This window comes from Camelina sativa, chromosome 10 (genome assembly GCF_000633955.1).
Source record: "Camelina sativa cultivar DH55 chromosome 10, Cs, whole genome shotgun sequence".
Taxonomy (NCBI): domain Eukaryota; kingdom Viridiplantae; phylum Streptophyta; class Magnoliopsida; order Brassicales; family Brassicaceae; genus Camelina; species Camelina sativa.
In genome coordinates, this window is record NC_025694.1 from 14623937 (window position 1) to 14636664 (window position 12728).

Below are 12728 nucleotides of genomic sequence, written 5' to 3' on the forward strand. Positions count from 1 at the left end.
ACTTCTTCACTCTCTTTCTCTCTTTTTCTTTTTTTCTCTCGCTCGCTCTTTTAATTTTGCCCTCAAAACCCTCCGATTATTACGAAAACGCCACTGCTCTCTCGCTGTTGGGGGGATCCGGTGAGGCCGTTTGGCCGGAATCTGAGAAGGAGGAGAATATGGATGTCGGAGTGTCTCCGGCGAAGTCTATACTCGCGAAGCCTCTGAAACTGTTGACTGAAGAGGACATTTCTCAGCTCACTCGCGAAGATTGCCGCAAATTCCTCAAAGAGAAAGGTCTTTTTTCTTCTCCGGTCTTATTGTCTTCTCCGGGAGGATCTTGGTCTCGGATATATATATATTTTTTTTTTTGTGTGCTTTGCTTTAGTCAATTTTTGAATTTCTCTATTCTCTCGGAGTTTATTTTTCTTTTTCTTCTCTCCTTACGAGAATGGCGGCTGACACGTGTCGAAACAGGAATGCGCAGGCCTTCGTGGAACAAATCTCAAGCGATCCAGCAAGTTTTATCACTTAAAGCTCTCTATGAGCCTGGCGACGATTCCGGCGCCGGAATCCTCCGTAAGATCCTCGTTTCTCAGCCGCCAAATCCGCCTCATGTGAGCTTTCTATATTTACCCTAATTTTACCTTCTTGTTTCGTGTAGAATCGTTGCTTAGTTGGTGCTGATTTAGGGGAAATTTTGCGTTGCTCTGTGTGTACTCGTGGATTCTTAGGTCACAACGACGTCGACTGAGCTAAGCAACGAGTTGGAACCTTGTGGCAAGAATCTTTTTCAGGAAGATGAAGGTCCGTGCCATAGAAGGGATTCTCCAAGATCAGCTGAGTTTTCTGGTGGTTCTCCTCACTATGCAGTTGAGAAAGATAGCTTAAAGACAGTTTCCCCCAGGTTTACATTTTTAGTCTATTATGCTCTTTGAATGTTGTTTATCACAGAGAATAGCTATAATTAAGTTGTGATCTTAGAAGGAAGTGTTTGGTTTTGACATCACACCCTTAGAAAAAGAGAGTTTCTGTATGGATCATGTCTAAGAGTGATTAGGTTAAAAGAGTCAGATAGAGGCTTTATCCTGCATCTATAGTTGGTGTTTCCAGATCTTCTTGGTTTCGTTCTACTCTTCTGGTTTTTTTGGTGAAAGGAAGGACTATCAATAGGGGGATTTTGTATGACTTGATGTGATCATTGCTAGTCAACAAAAAGTTCAGTTACTTACCCCATTGGTCGATATTTTGTGGATTCTGCAATGATTTCTTTTTAGTAACTAGAATTTCAGTGGTAGTCAATGTACGGAAGCTTGTTGCCATTATGTGTTTGTTGTTATATAAACGATTTACTACTTCAGTGTTTTCCAAACAAGTTTTTTTTTGAACACTTCGTCTCTAATGTTGCATCAGAAGCCCAGCTGAAACAAGTCCGCTGGTTGGGCAAATGACGATATTCTATAGTGGAAAAGTGAATGTATATGATGGAGTACCACCTGAAAAGGTAAATGAACAACATTATTCTGTCCAGCCTGAAAAGGAATAAACTTTGATGGCATGTTTTTGATGATGCTTACCGTACATTGGTTTGCAGGCGCGGTCTATTATGCACTTTGCAGCCTATCCAATCGATTTGCCTGAAAATGGTATTTTTGCTTCTAGTAGAATGATTTCGAAGCCCATGAGTAAAGGTAAGCTTTTGCTAAAGTGTCTAATCCGCTTTTCAGTTAACAGATAGATGATTTCACACTTTAGATGATTTTGTTTTGTATGATCTAATTGTAAAATGTGAATGGAACTGCATCTCAAGCTTTTCTTAAAGTTAGAGTAGATCTTTTTCTATATATTTATATTTTTTTACAAACATGGATTTCATTTTGTCCAAATTTGGCATGGTTAAATAACCGAAGAAGCATCTCTAAATGCTGCTACTCATACTAGCTTGTGTAGAATATGCAGATGATCTTGTTTGTGATTTTGATTTCGGATGATCAATCTTGTCCAAAAGCATCTGAAATTCTGATCTGGTTTTGCAGAGAAGATGGCTGAGCTTCCCCAATATGGTCTTGAAAAGGCAACTGCTTCTCGTGATTCTGGTACAGACAGTGCTCATATTGCCTTATAATGATATAGAAACCTGTTATATTAATAATGCTTAAAACACTGAGAGCGCTATAAACATGTGAGAAGGAAATTTGGTCTACCTCTTCACCTCTACATGCAATGCTAGTAGACTTTACTTAAGGCAGATAAACTTTCTTGCTTGTTCTGTGATGTATGAACTGGAAATCCTGTTAATTAACAATCATTCCTGGTGTTTTGTTGGTCTTTTTGAAGATGTGGAGGGTCAGGCGAACAGAAAAGTGTCATTGCAAAGATATCTTGATAAGCGAAAGGACAGGTGCGTTAAAGAAACAATCGTTGTGGCAATAATGTCGTGTACATTCTTGCGCTTAATCCCAAAAATGGCTGAATAATGATAAACCTTTCTTTCTGAGCAGAAGATTCTCTAAAACCAAAAAGGCTCCAGGAGTTGCATCATCTAGCTTGGAGATGTTTCTGAATCGTCAGCCACGGATGAACGCTGTATATTCACAAAACCTTAGCGGCACAGGGCTTCGCGAGTCACCTGAAAATCAGACAAAAAGTTCCAATCTCTCAGTTGATTTAAACAGCGATCTTAACAGTGAAGGTATGAAATAAATAGCATTGGTTTGAATGGTTCCCAATGGTTTCCCCTCAAAACATACCTGTCGCTTGTTTTATAGATCTTTAACAAAAACTGGAGGTGAGATTCCGTTCGGGTCACAAGGCGAGCTGTAAAGCTCAATACTGTTCTTTTGTCAAATTTGCCAAGTACAAAAATCAAACAGTGAATGTTCTCGTTCATTGTGGAAGAAGCATTGGCTTTTAGAGTTTGAGCTGGATCAGTGTCTGGTTTTTTGTTTCACGGCTTGTGTATCCCATCTTTTTTGGTATGTAGTTTTGAGTAGGCTAGAGACGAGAGGAGAATGTGGCGGTTTGTATTATGTAAATGATGTCTTATAATGAGAGAGACCTTATTGATGATGATACCAATCTTGAGGTTCTTCTAATCAACACAACTTCATTGTGATGTGTCTGAGATAATTTAATATGTTTATTTTTTAAACATGTGAGATCAACACAACTGTTTTTGTTTTATAATGATAGGAAAAGCATCTCTGTGGTTGACCGATAAAATAGGGGTATTTTCGTCTTTTTCTTGAGTTTTTTATTTTTTTTTCCTAGTTTTGAAAACGATACCCTGAATTGAGTAATCATCGCGTGGTTCTGAAGACGAAGGGGGAATAAGGCATAGCGGAGAAGACGATGGGTGAAGCGGTGAAGGTATGTTTCTATCTTCTTCTCTTCTGCTTTCTGATTTGATTATGAGGATCGATAGTTTCCAATTTCTGCGATGCCATCATGAATCGCCGATCGTTTTCCGTTAGGTACGGGTTTGTGATTCGATTCGTTTCGACGATTTTCGAATCATCATCATCACTAATTCTTTTGGGCATCATCTCGGGATTTGATATCGATGGTGATTTTTCTAATTAGTGAAGTTTTATAATGGTTAAAAGATCAGATTTTGTAATGCCTGAACATGTTTTTTCCCCATTTGGATATGCGTTTTTTTGCTTAGCATAATAAAGGTAATGATGTCATTTCGTTGTGTGTGTGTTTGTGAAGGATCAAAAAGAAGAAGTGATTCAGGCATGGTATATGGATGATAGCGAAGAGGATCAGAGACTTCCTCACCACAAGGATCCTAAGGAGTTTGTATCTCTGGACAAACTTGCAGGTGTGTTAATGCTGTGCTCTCTGCAATGCTTCCTATTGTCTTGTATTTTTTTTTTAACATGTAATGTTTGAGTTTGCAGAGCTGGGAGTACTTAGCTGGAGACTTGATGCTGATAGCTATGAAACTGATGAGGATTTGAAAAAGATCCGCCAATCTCGCGGTTACTCTTACACGGTTTGTGTTGTGCTCTTTATATGATGATTGTCTTCTCACGTTTTTGTTTGCTATCCTATTATTAGACTTGAATGCTAGATTTTTTTTTTACTTTTGACCAAGTCTTTGTTCTAACTCTCTGAGGGTTTTACTCAATTGTAAACACTTGACTGAAATGGAACTGTTTATGAAAATCAGTTGATGTTTGCAAGAGCTCAAGTCTTGTTTTGATGATAGAAAAGTGTTTAAATTCCATTTCCAGGACTTTTGTGAAGTATGCCCGGCAAAGCTTCCAAACTATGAAGAGAAAGTAAAGAGCTTTTTCGAAGAACATTTGCACACTGACGAAGAGATCCGTTACTGCGTTGGAGGAAGTGGTAGGTCCTTTTTATTGGCTGCTTTACTTTTAAAATAATTGATATATGTATATAGTCCTCAATGTTCTTTTTCTTGGAATAAAGGATACTTTGATGTGAGGGATCGCAATGAAGCTTGGATTAGAGTATGGGTAAAGAAGGGGGGTATGATTGTTTTACCCGCTGGAATATATCATCGCTTCACCGTGGACTCAGAAAACTATATCAAGGTTCAATATCAGCTCTCGTAGTCTATTTTATCACATATACTTTTGCTTGTTTAAGAAATTGAAACATCTTGTTAAACAGGCGATGCGGCTTTTCGTTGGTGAACCGGTGTGGACACCATACAATCGCCCACACGACCATCTTCCTGCAAGGTATGATGATTTCCTGATTTCCCTTCTTGTCTCATCAAATATACCCACCTTCTGTTTGTTCTCTTGTGCTACAAATGCGAGATACTCAAGGAAGAAATTCTGATACTTTACAGGAAAGAGTATGTCGATAACTTTGTGATCAACGCCTCCGCTTAGGGAGGGTCTCTCTTTCTTGCTTTATGAAGTGAAGAATCTATAAACAAGGCCTTTAAAGAATAAAGAGAGCTTTCCTCTCAATTATTGGATAATTTATAATGCATACCTGTGTAGAATGCTGGCTTTGGTATGTTTGAGTTGTTGTAAACTTAATTACACTCTATGATATGGATCTCTTATACCATCTTTGTCGTATACGCAAGGATTACAGTGGGATCATTGTTTTCCTACGTTTCTTTGTGGTTGTTGCAACTAAATAAATAACTAGTTGGCTCTAGTATCAGTATGTGCAATATCCTGAATGACGAACGTATATCGTAAGGCACTAGTTGCGTGCGTATCGTGTAACCGTTCTTGTCAGTGGCTCTCCATGTCTTTGGTTTACTCCAAATCACGGACGATGTGAAGAAACACATTTCATCTTCAACTCCAAAAAAAGAACTCGTATCGTGGAATGAGGTTTGAAAAGGACATAGGTTTAAAACACATTTCCTTTTTACGTTTTTCCTCTATTTTCCAATTTCTATAAAAAATCATAGCATTGCAGAGTAAATTATTTTATAATCTCGGCAAGTCTAGTTGAAAGATAAAAATGAAAAAAATCGGGGATTAAAAAAGAAGTATAATTATTCGGAGCAGCCATGATTAAGGGATTAAAAAAAAAAAAAAGAATGAGAGAAGAGAAAATCATACGTGGCAGTCTAGGGAGCTCCCCTGCTCCAGAAACCATTCCCCCAAATTTCTAAGCCCATAGAATACTATTCGACCTCACTCTCTCTTTTTCATTCAAGTCTCTCTCTCTCTTTCTTCCTAATTTTACCCCCAAACCCTCCCAATTATTACTGAAACGCCACTGCTCTCTCTCGTCGGAACTCCGGTGAAGAAGAGGAGGAGATGGATGTAGGAGTGTCTACAGCGAAGTCTATACTCGCGAAGCCTCTGAAACTGTTGACTGAAGAGGACATTTCTCAGCTCACTCGCGAAGACTGCCGCAAATTCCTCAAAGAGAAAGGTCTTCTTCTACCTTTGTACCTTCTCGGAATTTTTGTAAGCCGATGAGCTTTTTGGACTGACACGTGTTGAAACAGGAATGCGCAGGCCTTCGTGGAACAAATCTCAGGCGATCCAGCAAGTTTTATCACTTAAAGCTCTCTATGAGCCCGGCGACGATTCCGGCGCCGGAATCCTCCGTAAGATCCTCGTTTCTCAGCCGCCAAATCCGCCTCCTGTGAGCTTTCTATATTTACCCTAATTTTGCCTTCTTGTTTCGTGTAGAATCGTTACTTAGTTTGTGCTGATTTAGGGGAAATTGTGTGTTGCTCTGTGTGTACTTGTGGATCCTTAGGTTACAACAACGTCGACTGAGCTAAGCAATGAGCTCGAACCTTGTGGCAAGAATCGTTTTCAGGAAGATGAAGGTCCGTGCCATAGAAGGGATTCTCCAAGATCAGCTGAGTTCTCCGGTGGTTCAGTTGAGAAAGATACCTACAAGACTGTTGTTACTCCCAGGTTTACATTTTTGGTTTTTTTGAATCAATGTGATTTCTTTCTACTTCCTTGTGTCAAAAGAGTCACATAAGTATATGGTTCATGGCTTTGATGGTGGATTGGTTTGACAGTATTTTGGGTTTAGCATCACATCTTTTCAACCAGTTCATGTGATTTAAAGTGAGTTCATTGTGGTTTTCCTCTGTATCTCTAGTTAGTGTTTCCATATCTTCTTTGTTCTGTGTTAGTTTCTGTGGAATTTGGTGACATGGGAATGATGTGACTTGAACTGATAACATGCCTTGTTAACAAAAAGTTTAGTTTCTGAGGCTTTTTTTTGTTTTGTTGTGGTAGTCCATCTTCGAAAGCTTTTAGTAGAAGTTTCGCTATCATGTAATATGTTATTGTATAAGCAAATTAACTACTCGAATGCTGTTTAAACAAGTTGTCTGTAATGTTGCATCAGAAGTCCAGCTAAGTCAAGTGCACTAGTTGGGCAAATGACGATATTCTATAGTGGAAAAGTGAATGTGTATGATGGAGTACCATCTGAAAAGGTAAATGAATCACATTATTCTGTCTAGCCTGAATATAGAAATTTTGATGGGGTGGTTTTGATCATTCATCCTGTATTTTGGTTTTTAGGCCCAGTCACTCATGCACTTTGCAGCCAATCCAATTGATTTGCCGGCAAATTGTATCTTTTCTTCTACTAGTACGCCCATGAGTAAAGGTAAGCTTTTACTAAAGTGTCCGATTTGCTTTTCAGTTGATAGATAGATGATTCAAACTTGAAATGATTTTGTTTTGTCTATCATCAAACTGAAAAAGTTAATGGACCAGCTTTTGTGATGCAATAGATCTTCTTTAATTTTCTCTTGTTGTCAAAAACTGCTTTTGTTTTGTCCAATTTTGAAAGGAGGCATTTGACCAAATAAAGCATTTCTAAATGCTGTGTGGTGCTATACTAGCTTGTGAATGAATATGCATTGCACCTTTTTGTGATAGTGATTTCACTTTCTTTGTTGACAATCGAGTTTGAACTAGTCAATAGTTAAACTGAAATTTTGAATTCTTATTGCAGAGAAGATGGTGAAACTCCCCCTAACTGGTCTTGAGAGGGCGAATTCTTCTCGTGATTCTGGTACAATTATAAACAGTTTCATATTTCTTAATGAATCTACATGCTGATGCTCACGATTTTGATAGTCAAAGGGGGTCGCAGTGACCAGGCCCGGGCGAATAAAATTTTGATCGACACTGCTTTCACCTGTGCAATGCTATGCTAAAATTGCTAACTTGGAGGCGGATAAGCTTGACCTGCTACCTACATCTTATATTTATCCTTTGTTCATATGTTTTTTTTTTGGGTCGTTATTTAGATATGGAGGGTCAGGCGAACAGAAAGGTGTCGTTGCAAAGATATCGTGAAAAGCGGAAGGACAGGTGCTCTTTATATTACACTTACCACTTTAATTCCAAAATCGCTAAAAACTGATACGTTTTGTTTATGTGCAGAAGATTCCTTAAGGCCAAAAAGTCTCCAGGAGTTGCGTCTTCTAGCGTGGAACTGTTTCTAAATCGTCAGCCACGAATGAATGCTGCATATTCACAAAACTTTGGCCGAACAAGATCTCCACTGCAGAGCCAGTCACCTGAAAACCAAACAAAAAGTCCCAATCTATCAGTTGATCTAAACAGTGAAGGTAAGAAGAAGACGATCAATATGGCAAGCTTTGTTCCCAATAGGTTTGAATGACTTGACTCAAAAACTCTCATTGGTTTGGTTTACAGATATTTAACAAGATGCCAAAACGTGGAGGTGCTATTAATAGCATTGGTAAGGTTATTAAAATAAGAAGAACCTTCTCTTCAGATGGGCTTCTTTGCGTTTCCGTGTCGCACTCATAATTTTTGGTCTATAGTTTTTGTGAAGCTTCGTAGGTTAGTGGTAAGTTCTTGTTTCTGATTCTTTTTTGGGGGGACTAGAGAGAAACAAGAAGCAAGAGAGGGAAAAATGAAACAAGGGCTTTCATTTTTCTTGTTAGTAATGTGTAAATGCCGTCTTTTTAACGACAAGACTATTTTCGCCAAACTGTTTGTTTAGCTTTGACTACTTCTTTACCAAACCTTTCACTTCTTTTGACCATTTCTAAACCATTAATTTTTACTTTACCATCATTGAACTTTTTTAACAATACCTGTTGATTGTCAAAGATTAAACAATTGTGATATGAGTTGACATGGATGATTCTAACGCATAAAACACTATGCCAAACTATAATTTTTCTAATTTAAACTTACCAATAATAGTCTGAAACGGATCTATGTGGAGAGAGGCGGCGCTACCCTCGCTCGCACGCACGCACGCCGCCGGATGGAGGGTAGTTTAGTCTTTTAGCATTTGTTTTCTTTTCGAAAAGGAGAGGTCATTATTAATCGCGTGGATTTGAAGACGATAAAAAAAAAAGGCATAACGAAGAAGAAGAAGAAGAAGAAGAGGAACAAACAAGTATAACCATGGGTGAAGAAGTTGTCAAGGTAATCGTAAATCTCTTCTTTCTGAATTCCGAATTTCTCAATTCCTCATCGGAAACATGAATTCGCCGATTGTTATATTAATATTATTATGTCCATAAGATTCGTGTTTGATGTTTTGGCTCATACAGTGTTTTAGCTTGCTTGCCTTATCTCGGATGTTACTTGTAACATATCGAATTTGATTGCTTTAGAACATTTTCTCTGGTTAATGTTGAATTTCTTTATACAGTGGCTAATCATATTGGATTAGTGGTTTGGTTTATAATAACTGATTTTGATGTGATGACCATGACTCCATGAGATTGATGTCTTCTTGATTCACATATTGTTGTTGTTGTGTGTTATTGCTTAGTATGGAAGAGAGGAAGTGATCCAGGCTTGGTATATGGATGATAGCCATGAGGATCAGAGACTTCCTCACCACAAAGATCCTAAGGAGTTTGTATCTTTGGACAAACTTGCAGGTTTTTGTGTTTATCTTCATTCTTGTGTTCTCTCTGTAATGTTTTTTTTTTACTGTTGTTTGCTTTTTTTTATTTATGTGTAATGTTTTGAGTGTACAGAGCTTGGAGTGCTTAGCTGGAGACTTGATGCTGATAACTATGAAACCGATGAAGAACTGAAAAAGATCCGCCAATCTCGCGGTTACTCTTACACGGTATGTCACCTTTTTCTTTATATATATCTTTGTTTTGTTATCCGTTGGACTTGAATTGCTAGCTCTTCAGTTTCAACCAAGTGCTTTTTCTTGACATTTCAATACATTCAGTGGCTTAAACCTTATTTATAACTAGCCAAGGGATGAATGTAGCCGAATATAGCAGTTGTGACTTCGTTAGAGAGCAAGTAGTGAAAAATGGGTTTATACTGTTTCTTGGTAGATTTTAAGATTTGCTATTTGTTTGTCATTAACTATCAAATCTCTCTGGTTCTTCTTCCGCTAACGTTAGCTATCCAAGGGAGATTAAACAACCCGTTTCCTTCTCTGTTACACTTTCCGAGCTTAAAGTTTTTTTTTTGTGTTAATAACTCGATGATTCCCAAACGTTTTTGTTTGTGTGTGTATATTTATCTGCTCGAGTCTTGGTTTGACGATTGAAAACTGTTTAAATTTCCAGGACTTTTGTGAGGTATGCCCGGAAAAGCTTCCAAACTATGAAGGGAAAGTAAAGAGCTTTTTTGATGAACATTTGCACACTGATGAAGAGATCCGTTACTGCGTTGCAGGAAGTGGTAAGTACTTGTATTGGCTGCTTTACTTGTAAGACTTCAATTCGATTCATGTTTAAATTTCCTTGGACTAAAGGGTACTTTGATGTGAGAGATCACAATGAGGCTTGGATTAGAGTATGGGTAAAGAAAGGTGGTATGATAGTTTTGCCTGCTGGAATATATCATCGCTTCACCACGGACTCAGACAACTATATCAAGGTTCAATATTAGCTTCCCTTGGTTAATTTTATCATATACTTTTGCTTGTTTAAGAAACTGAAACATCTTGTTAAACAGGCAATGCGGCTTTTTGTGGGTGAACCGGTGTGGACACCATACAATCGCCCACACGACCATCTCCCTGCAAGGTACAATGTCCTGTTTTCCCCTTTTGTATCATCAAAAGCTTACTCTCCGATCGTTATCCAAGCAAATAAACAAGAAAACTGTTTTATGGATATTGAAACTTGAAACGGCTATTTTACAGGAAAGAGTACATCGATAACTTCGTGAAGGTGAACGGAGGCGGTGCCATTGACGCGTCAGCGTAGAGGAGATTTTTATAAACTACGCGTGCAATAAAGAGAGACATCTGTCTCATGTTGGATATGTGTACAATAAAGAGAGATCTGTCTCATGTTGGATATGTATATGTTTAGATGAAGTCTCCCTGAAGACACTTTCATTCGTGTGGCTTTGGTGTTGTTGTAATGTTTCATGGTATGTTAACTTATAACTTACCACCCTTATGTCGTCTATATATTCTGCAATAATTAAATAAGAATCAGAAGATGTTCATGTTGACAAAATACATCAAAAATAGAAAAAAAATAGAACTAGTTCGAAGCTACAATCTTTTGGCTTATACGGATACGAATACCCTATGACCCTTTGATCCAATTATCCGGGTTAATGACCAATTAAAATTTCTCTTTCAATGTCATTTTCCAGCTCCCAGTTTGCAATTCCGTTATAGAAGCCTTTGTGTAGTGTATTAGACTAGTTTTCAGTCTTGCGTCCGTCTTATTCTCTTGTTATTTTCGAGTCAATAAATAATTTTTGATTCATGTCAACACTTCAAAGCTTTTTAGAAACATAGTAAATATCACCAAACTATGCATTACATGTACAAATCGTTCTCAAAATATGATTATCCCTTAAACTAGAGCAAAAAAAGACTTAGACGAGAGTCCCACCGCTGACGTACTCAGTAAAGGCCAAAGCAACTAGACCGAGCATCGCGAAACGACCGTTCCATAGCTCAGCGTCTGACGTCATGATCCCTTTTGACTTTGCCTCCGCCCTTATTCCTTTGAACAACGGAACCATCGATGCCAACGTCAGCAACGCCGTTGTCCCAAGAAACCACCCGACGCCACCGTCGGAGATCTGAGCGAACACGTTCTCTCCCTTTGAAAGCTCCACCGCGATGGCAGCCACGAATCCAACCATGGCTAGTCTCCCGTTAATCCTCTCGGGCGCTGGACCGCTGAATGCTAGTAAATCTCCAAACTTGGTACTCACCTAAACAAGAAACCAAATCATTCAGCTCACAAATCTTTTATATCAATCAGTAACATGCATATTAGATCATCTGTAGACTATATACCTTAGGCTTGCTAACTGGAGGAGGAGATGGTGGCATTTGCGATTGAGAAGTTGAGGTCGAGGGCACGGAAGGGTTTTCCTTGATAGGATCACCCTGAGCCATGCACCTGACTCCAACCGGAGCATTCCTCTTGAAGAAGAGTTGCTTTGTGTTTCTGATGTTGCATGAACTCAATCCACCGGAAGGAGCGGCAAACACTGACTGCATGTTGAACGACGCCGTTGCCATTTCTGAATTGGTTTTTTAAAATGCTAAGGATCGAAGGAGATTGGAAGTAGTGAGAGGAATTGAATTAACTCTAAAGACTTGAGGATTGAGGTGGAGTTGGTTTGTGGTGTAACTCAAAGATCAGGTCTTTATTTATAGATCGAGGTGAAATGTGAATGATAGGTCAAGTATTTTCTGAATTTTATGTCTTTGTTTATCTTTATTGATTTATGGGATACTTATATTTTAGGTATTTTGTGTTTGTGGTGTGTAGTGGAGTAATAAGTAGAAAAAAATATAAGAAAAGAAATAAAATTATTTCACTTGAAATCGTTGAAAATGTGAAAAAGAATTAAAATATCAGGAATTTGAGAATTTAATGCTAGACACAAAAGCACGTAGTAGCCAAGAATTTTAAATCGAGAGAGTGAGGTGAGATCTTAAAGGAGCCACGTCTAGCTGAAAAAGTGCAACTAAACTGATGACGTGCCTTCTTTCATCACACACAGAGACATATCTTCCTTGTATTTTTCTGATTGGCCAACGCCAAGTGGGTTTGGTAAAACACGTAAAGAAAACTAAAGATTGTCTCAAAATATTTAGAAACAAAGTTAACGGCTCAACTTCATTTCACTTGGGAGATTTTGTTTCTGGTAGAGAGAACTCGCAAGCAATAACTTCGATCAATGACTTGCAGACTCTCTTTAAGCCAAGACTTTTTTCATATGATTCCTTTCCTCGGCCTTTTCTCACTTCTCTTTTTTTTCTTTGTTTTTTTTTAAATCAAAGGTGTAGGCGAATACTAGGGTCATCGGTAATTT

General features: G+C 38.3%; 5 protein-coding genes across 7 annotated transcripts; 4 read left to right on the forward strand and 1 right to left on the reverse strand.

Moving 5' to 3' along the window:
* On the forward strand, positions 12-3092 carry LOC104718950 (protein TIFY 4B). The gene is made up of 9 exons (XM_010436778.2): positions 12-276; positions 457-596; positions 714-886; positions 1393-1483; positions 1574-1670; positions 2016-2075; positions 2317-2380; positions 2481-2671; positions 2748-3092. Exons 1-9 carry the CDS (start codon positions 159-161, stop codon positions 2753-2755), a joined length of 942 nt encoding a protein of 313 aa, XP_010435080.1. The 5' UTR covers positions 12-158; the 3' UTR covers positions 2756-3092.
* On the forward strand, positions 3238-5130 carry LOC104718952 (1,2-dihydroxy-3-keto-5-methylthiopentene dioxygenase 2-like). Its single transcript, XM_010436779.1, has 7 exons — positions 3238-3348; positions 3694-3805; positions 3885-3979; positions 4221-4335; positions 4420-4544; positions 4624-4694; positions 4808-5130. The coding sequence occupies exons 1-7, from the start codon at positions 3331-3333 to the stop codon at positions 4848-4850; spliced, it is 579 nt and encodes a 192-aa protein (XP_010435081.1). The 5' UTR covers positions 3238-3330; the 3' UTR covers positions 4851-5130.
* LOC104718953 (protein TIFY 4A-like) lies at positions 5615-8479 on the forward strand. Of its 2 annotated transcripts, none has more exons than XM_010436780.2 (9): positions 5615-5862; positions 5939-6078; positions 6196-6359; positions 6805-6895; positions 6984-7071; positions 7423-7482; positions 7721-7784; positions 7857-8044; positions 8133-8479. In XM_010436780.2, exons 1-9 carry the CDS (start codon positions 5745-5747, stop codon positions 8138-8140), a joined length of 921 nt encoding a protein of 306 aa, XP_010435082.1. In that variant the 5' UTR covers positions 5615-5744; the 3' UTR covers positions 8141-8479. The 2 variants fall into 2 exon arrangements, with proteins under 2 accessions (XP_010435082.1, XP_010435083.1); XM_010436781.2 differs by having other exon boundaries at positions 7860-8044.
* LOC104718954 (1,2-dihydroxy-3-keto-5-methylthiopentene dioxygenase 3) lies at positions 8767-10900 on the forward strand. Of its 2 annotated transcripts, none has more exons than XM_010436783.1 (7): positions 8767-8879; positions 9232-9343; positions 9443-9537; positions 9998-10112; positions 10186-10310; positions 10389-10459; positions 10579-10900. In XM_010436783.1, exons 1-7 carry the CDS (start codon positions 8859-8861, stop codon positions 10640-10642), a joined length of 603 nt encoding a protein of 200 aa, XP_010435085.1. In that variant the 5' UTR covers positions 8767-8858; the 3' UTR covers positions 10643-10900. The 2 variants fall into 2 exon arrangements, with proteins under 2 accessions (XP_010435085.1, XP_010435086.1); XM_010436784.1 differs by having other exon boundaries at positions 10204-10310.
* Positions 11176-12093, reverse strand: LOC104718956 (early light-induced protein 2, chloroplastic-like). Its single transcript, XM_010436787.2, has 2 exons — positions 11701-12093; positions 11176-11615 (listed from the first exon to the last, which is right to left on the reverse strand). Exons 1-2 carry the CDS (start codon positions 11926-11928, stop codon positions 11271-11273), a joined length of 573 nt encoding a protein of 190 aa, XP_010435089.1. The 5' UTR covers positions 11929-12093; the 3' UTR covers positions 11176-11270.

Coding starts and splice junctions, on each gene's coding strand:
- LOC104718950 (XM_010436778.2), top strand. CDS start 159: ATGGATGTCGGAGTGTCTCCGGCGAAGTCTATACTCGCGAAGCCTCTG. Junction 597..713: donor AGCCGCCAAATCCGCCTCAT/GTGAGCTTTCTA, acceptor GTGGATTCTTAG/GTCACAACGACGTCGACTGA. Junction 1,484..1,573: donor ATGGAGTACCACCTGAAAAG/GTAAATGAACAA, acceptor ATTGGTTTGCAG/GCGCGGTCTATTATGCACTT.
- LOC104718952 (XM_010436779.1), top strand. Junction 4,545..4,623: donor ACTCAGAAAACTATATCAAG/GTTCAATATCAG, acceptor CTTGTTAAACAG/GCGATGCGGCTTTTCGTTGG. Junction 4,695..4,807: donor CACGACCATCTTCCTGCAAG/GTATGATGATTT, acceptor GATACTTTACAG/GAAAGAGTATGTCGATAACT.
- LOC104718953 (XM_010436780.2), top strand. CDS start 5,745: ATGGATGTAGGAGTGTCTACAGCGAAGTCTATACTCGCGAAGCCTCTG. Junction 5,863..5,938: donor CAAATTCCTCAAAGAGAAAG/GTCTTCTTCTAC, acceptor GTGTTGAAACAG/GAATGCGCAGGCCTTCGTGG. Junction 7,785..7,856: donor CGTGAAAAGCGGAAGGACAG/GTGCTCTTTATA, acceptor GTTTATGTGCAG/AAGATTCCTTAAGGCCAAAA.
- LOC104718954 (XM_010436783.1), top strand. CDS start 8,859: ATGGGTGAAGAAGTTGTCAAG. Junction 9,538..9,997: donor CTCGCGGTTACTCTTACACG/GTATGTCACCTT, acceptor TTAAATTTCCAG/GACTTTTGTGAGGTATGCCC. Junction 10,460..10,578: donor CACGACCATCTCCCTGCAAG/GTACAATGTCCT, acceptor GCTATTTTACAG/GAAAGAGTACATCGATAACT.
- LOC104718956 (XM_010436787.2), bottom strand. CDS start 11,928: ATGGCAACGGCGTCGTTCAACATGCAGTCAGTGTTTGCCGCTCCTTCC. Junction 11,616..11,700: donor CTCCAGTTAGCAAGCCTAAG/GTATATAGTCTA, acceptor TTTCTTGTTTAG/GTGAGTACCAAGTTTGGAGA.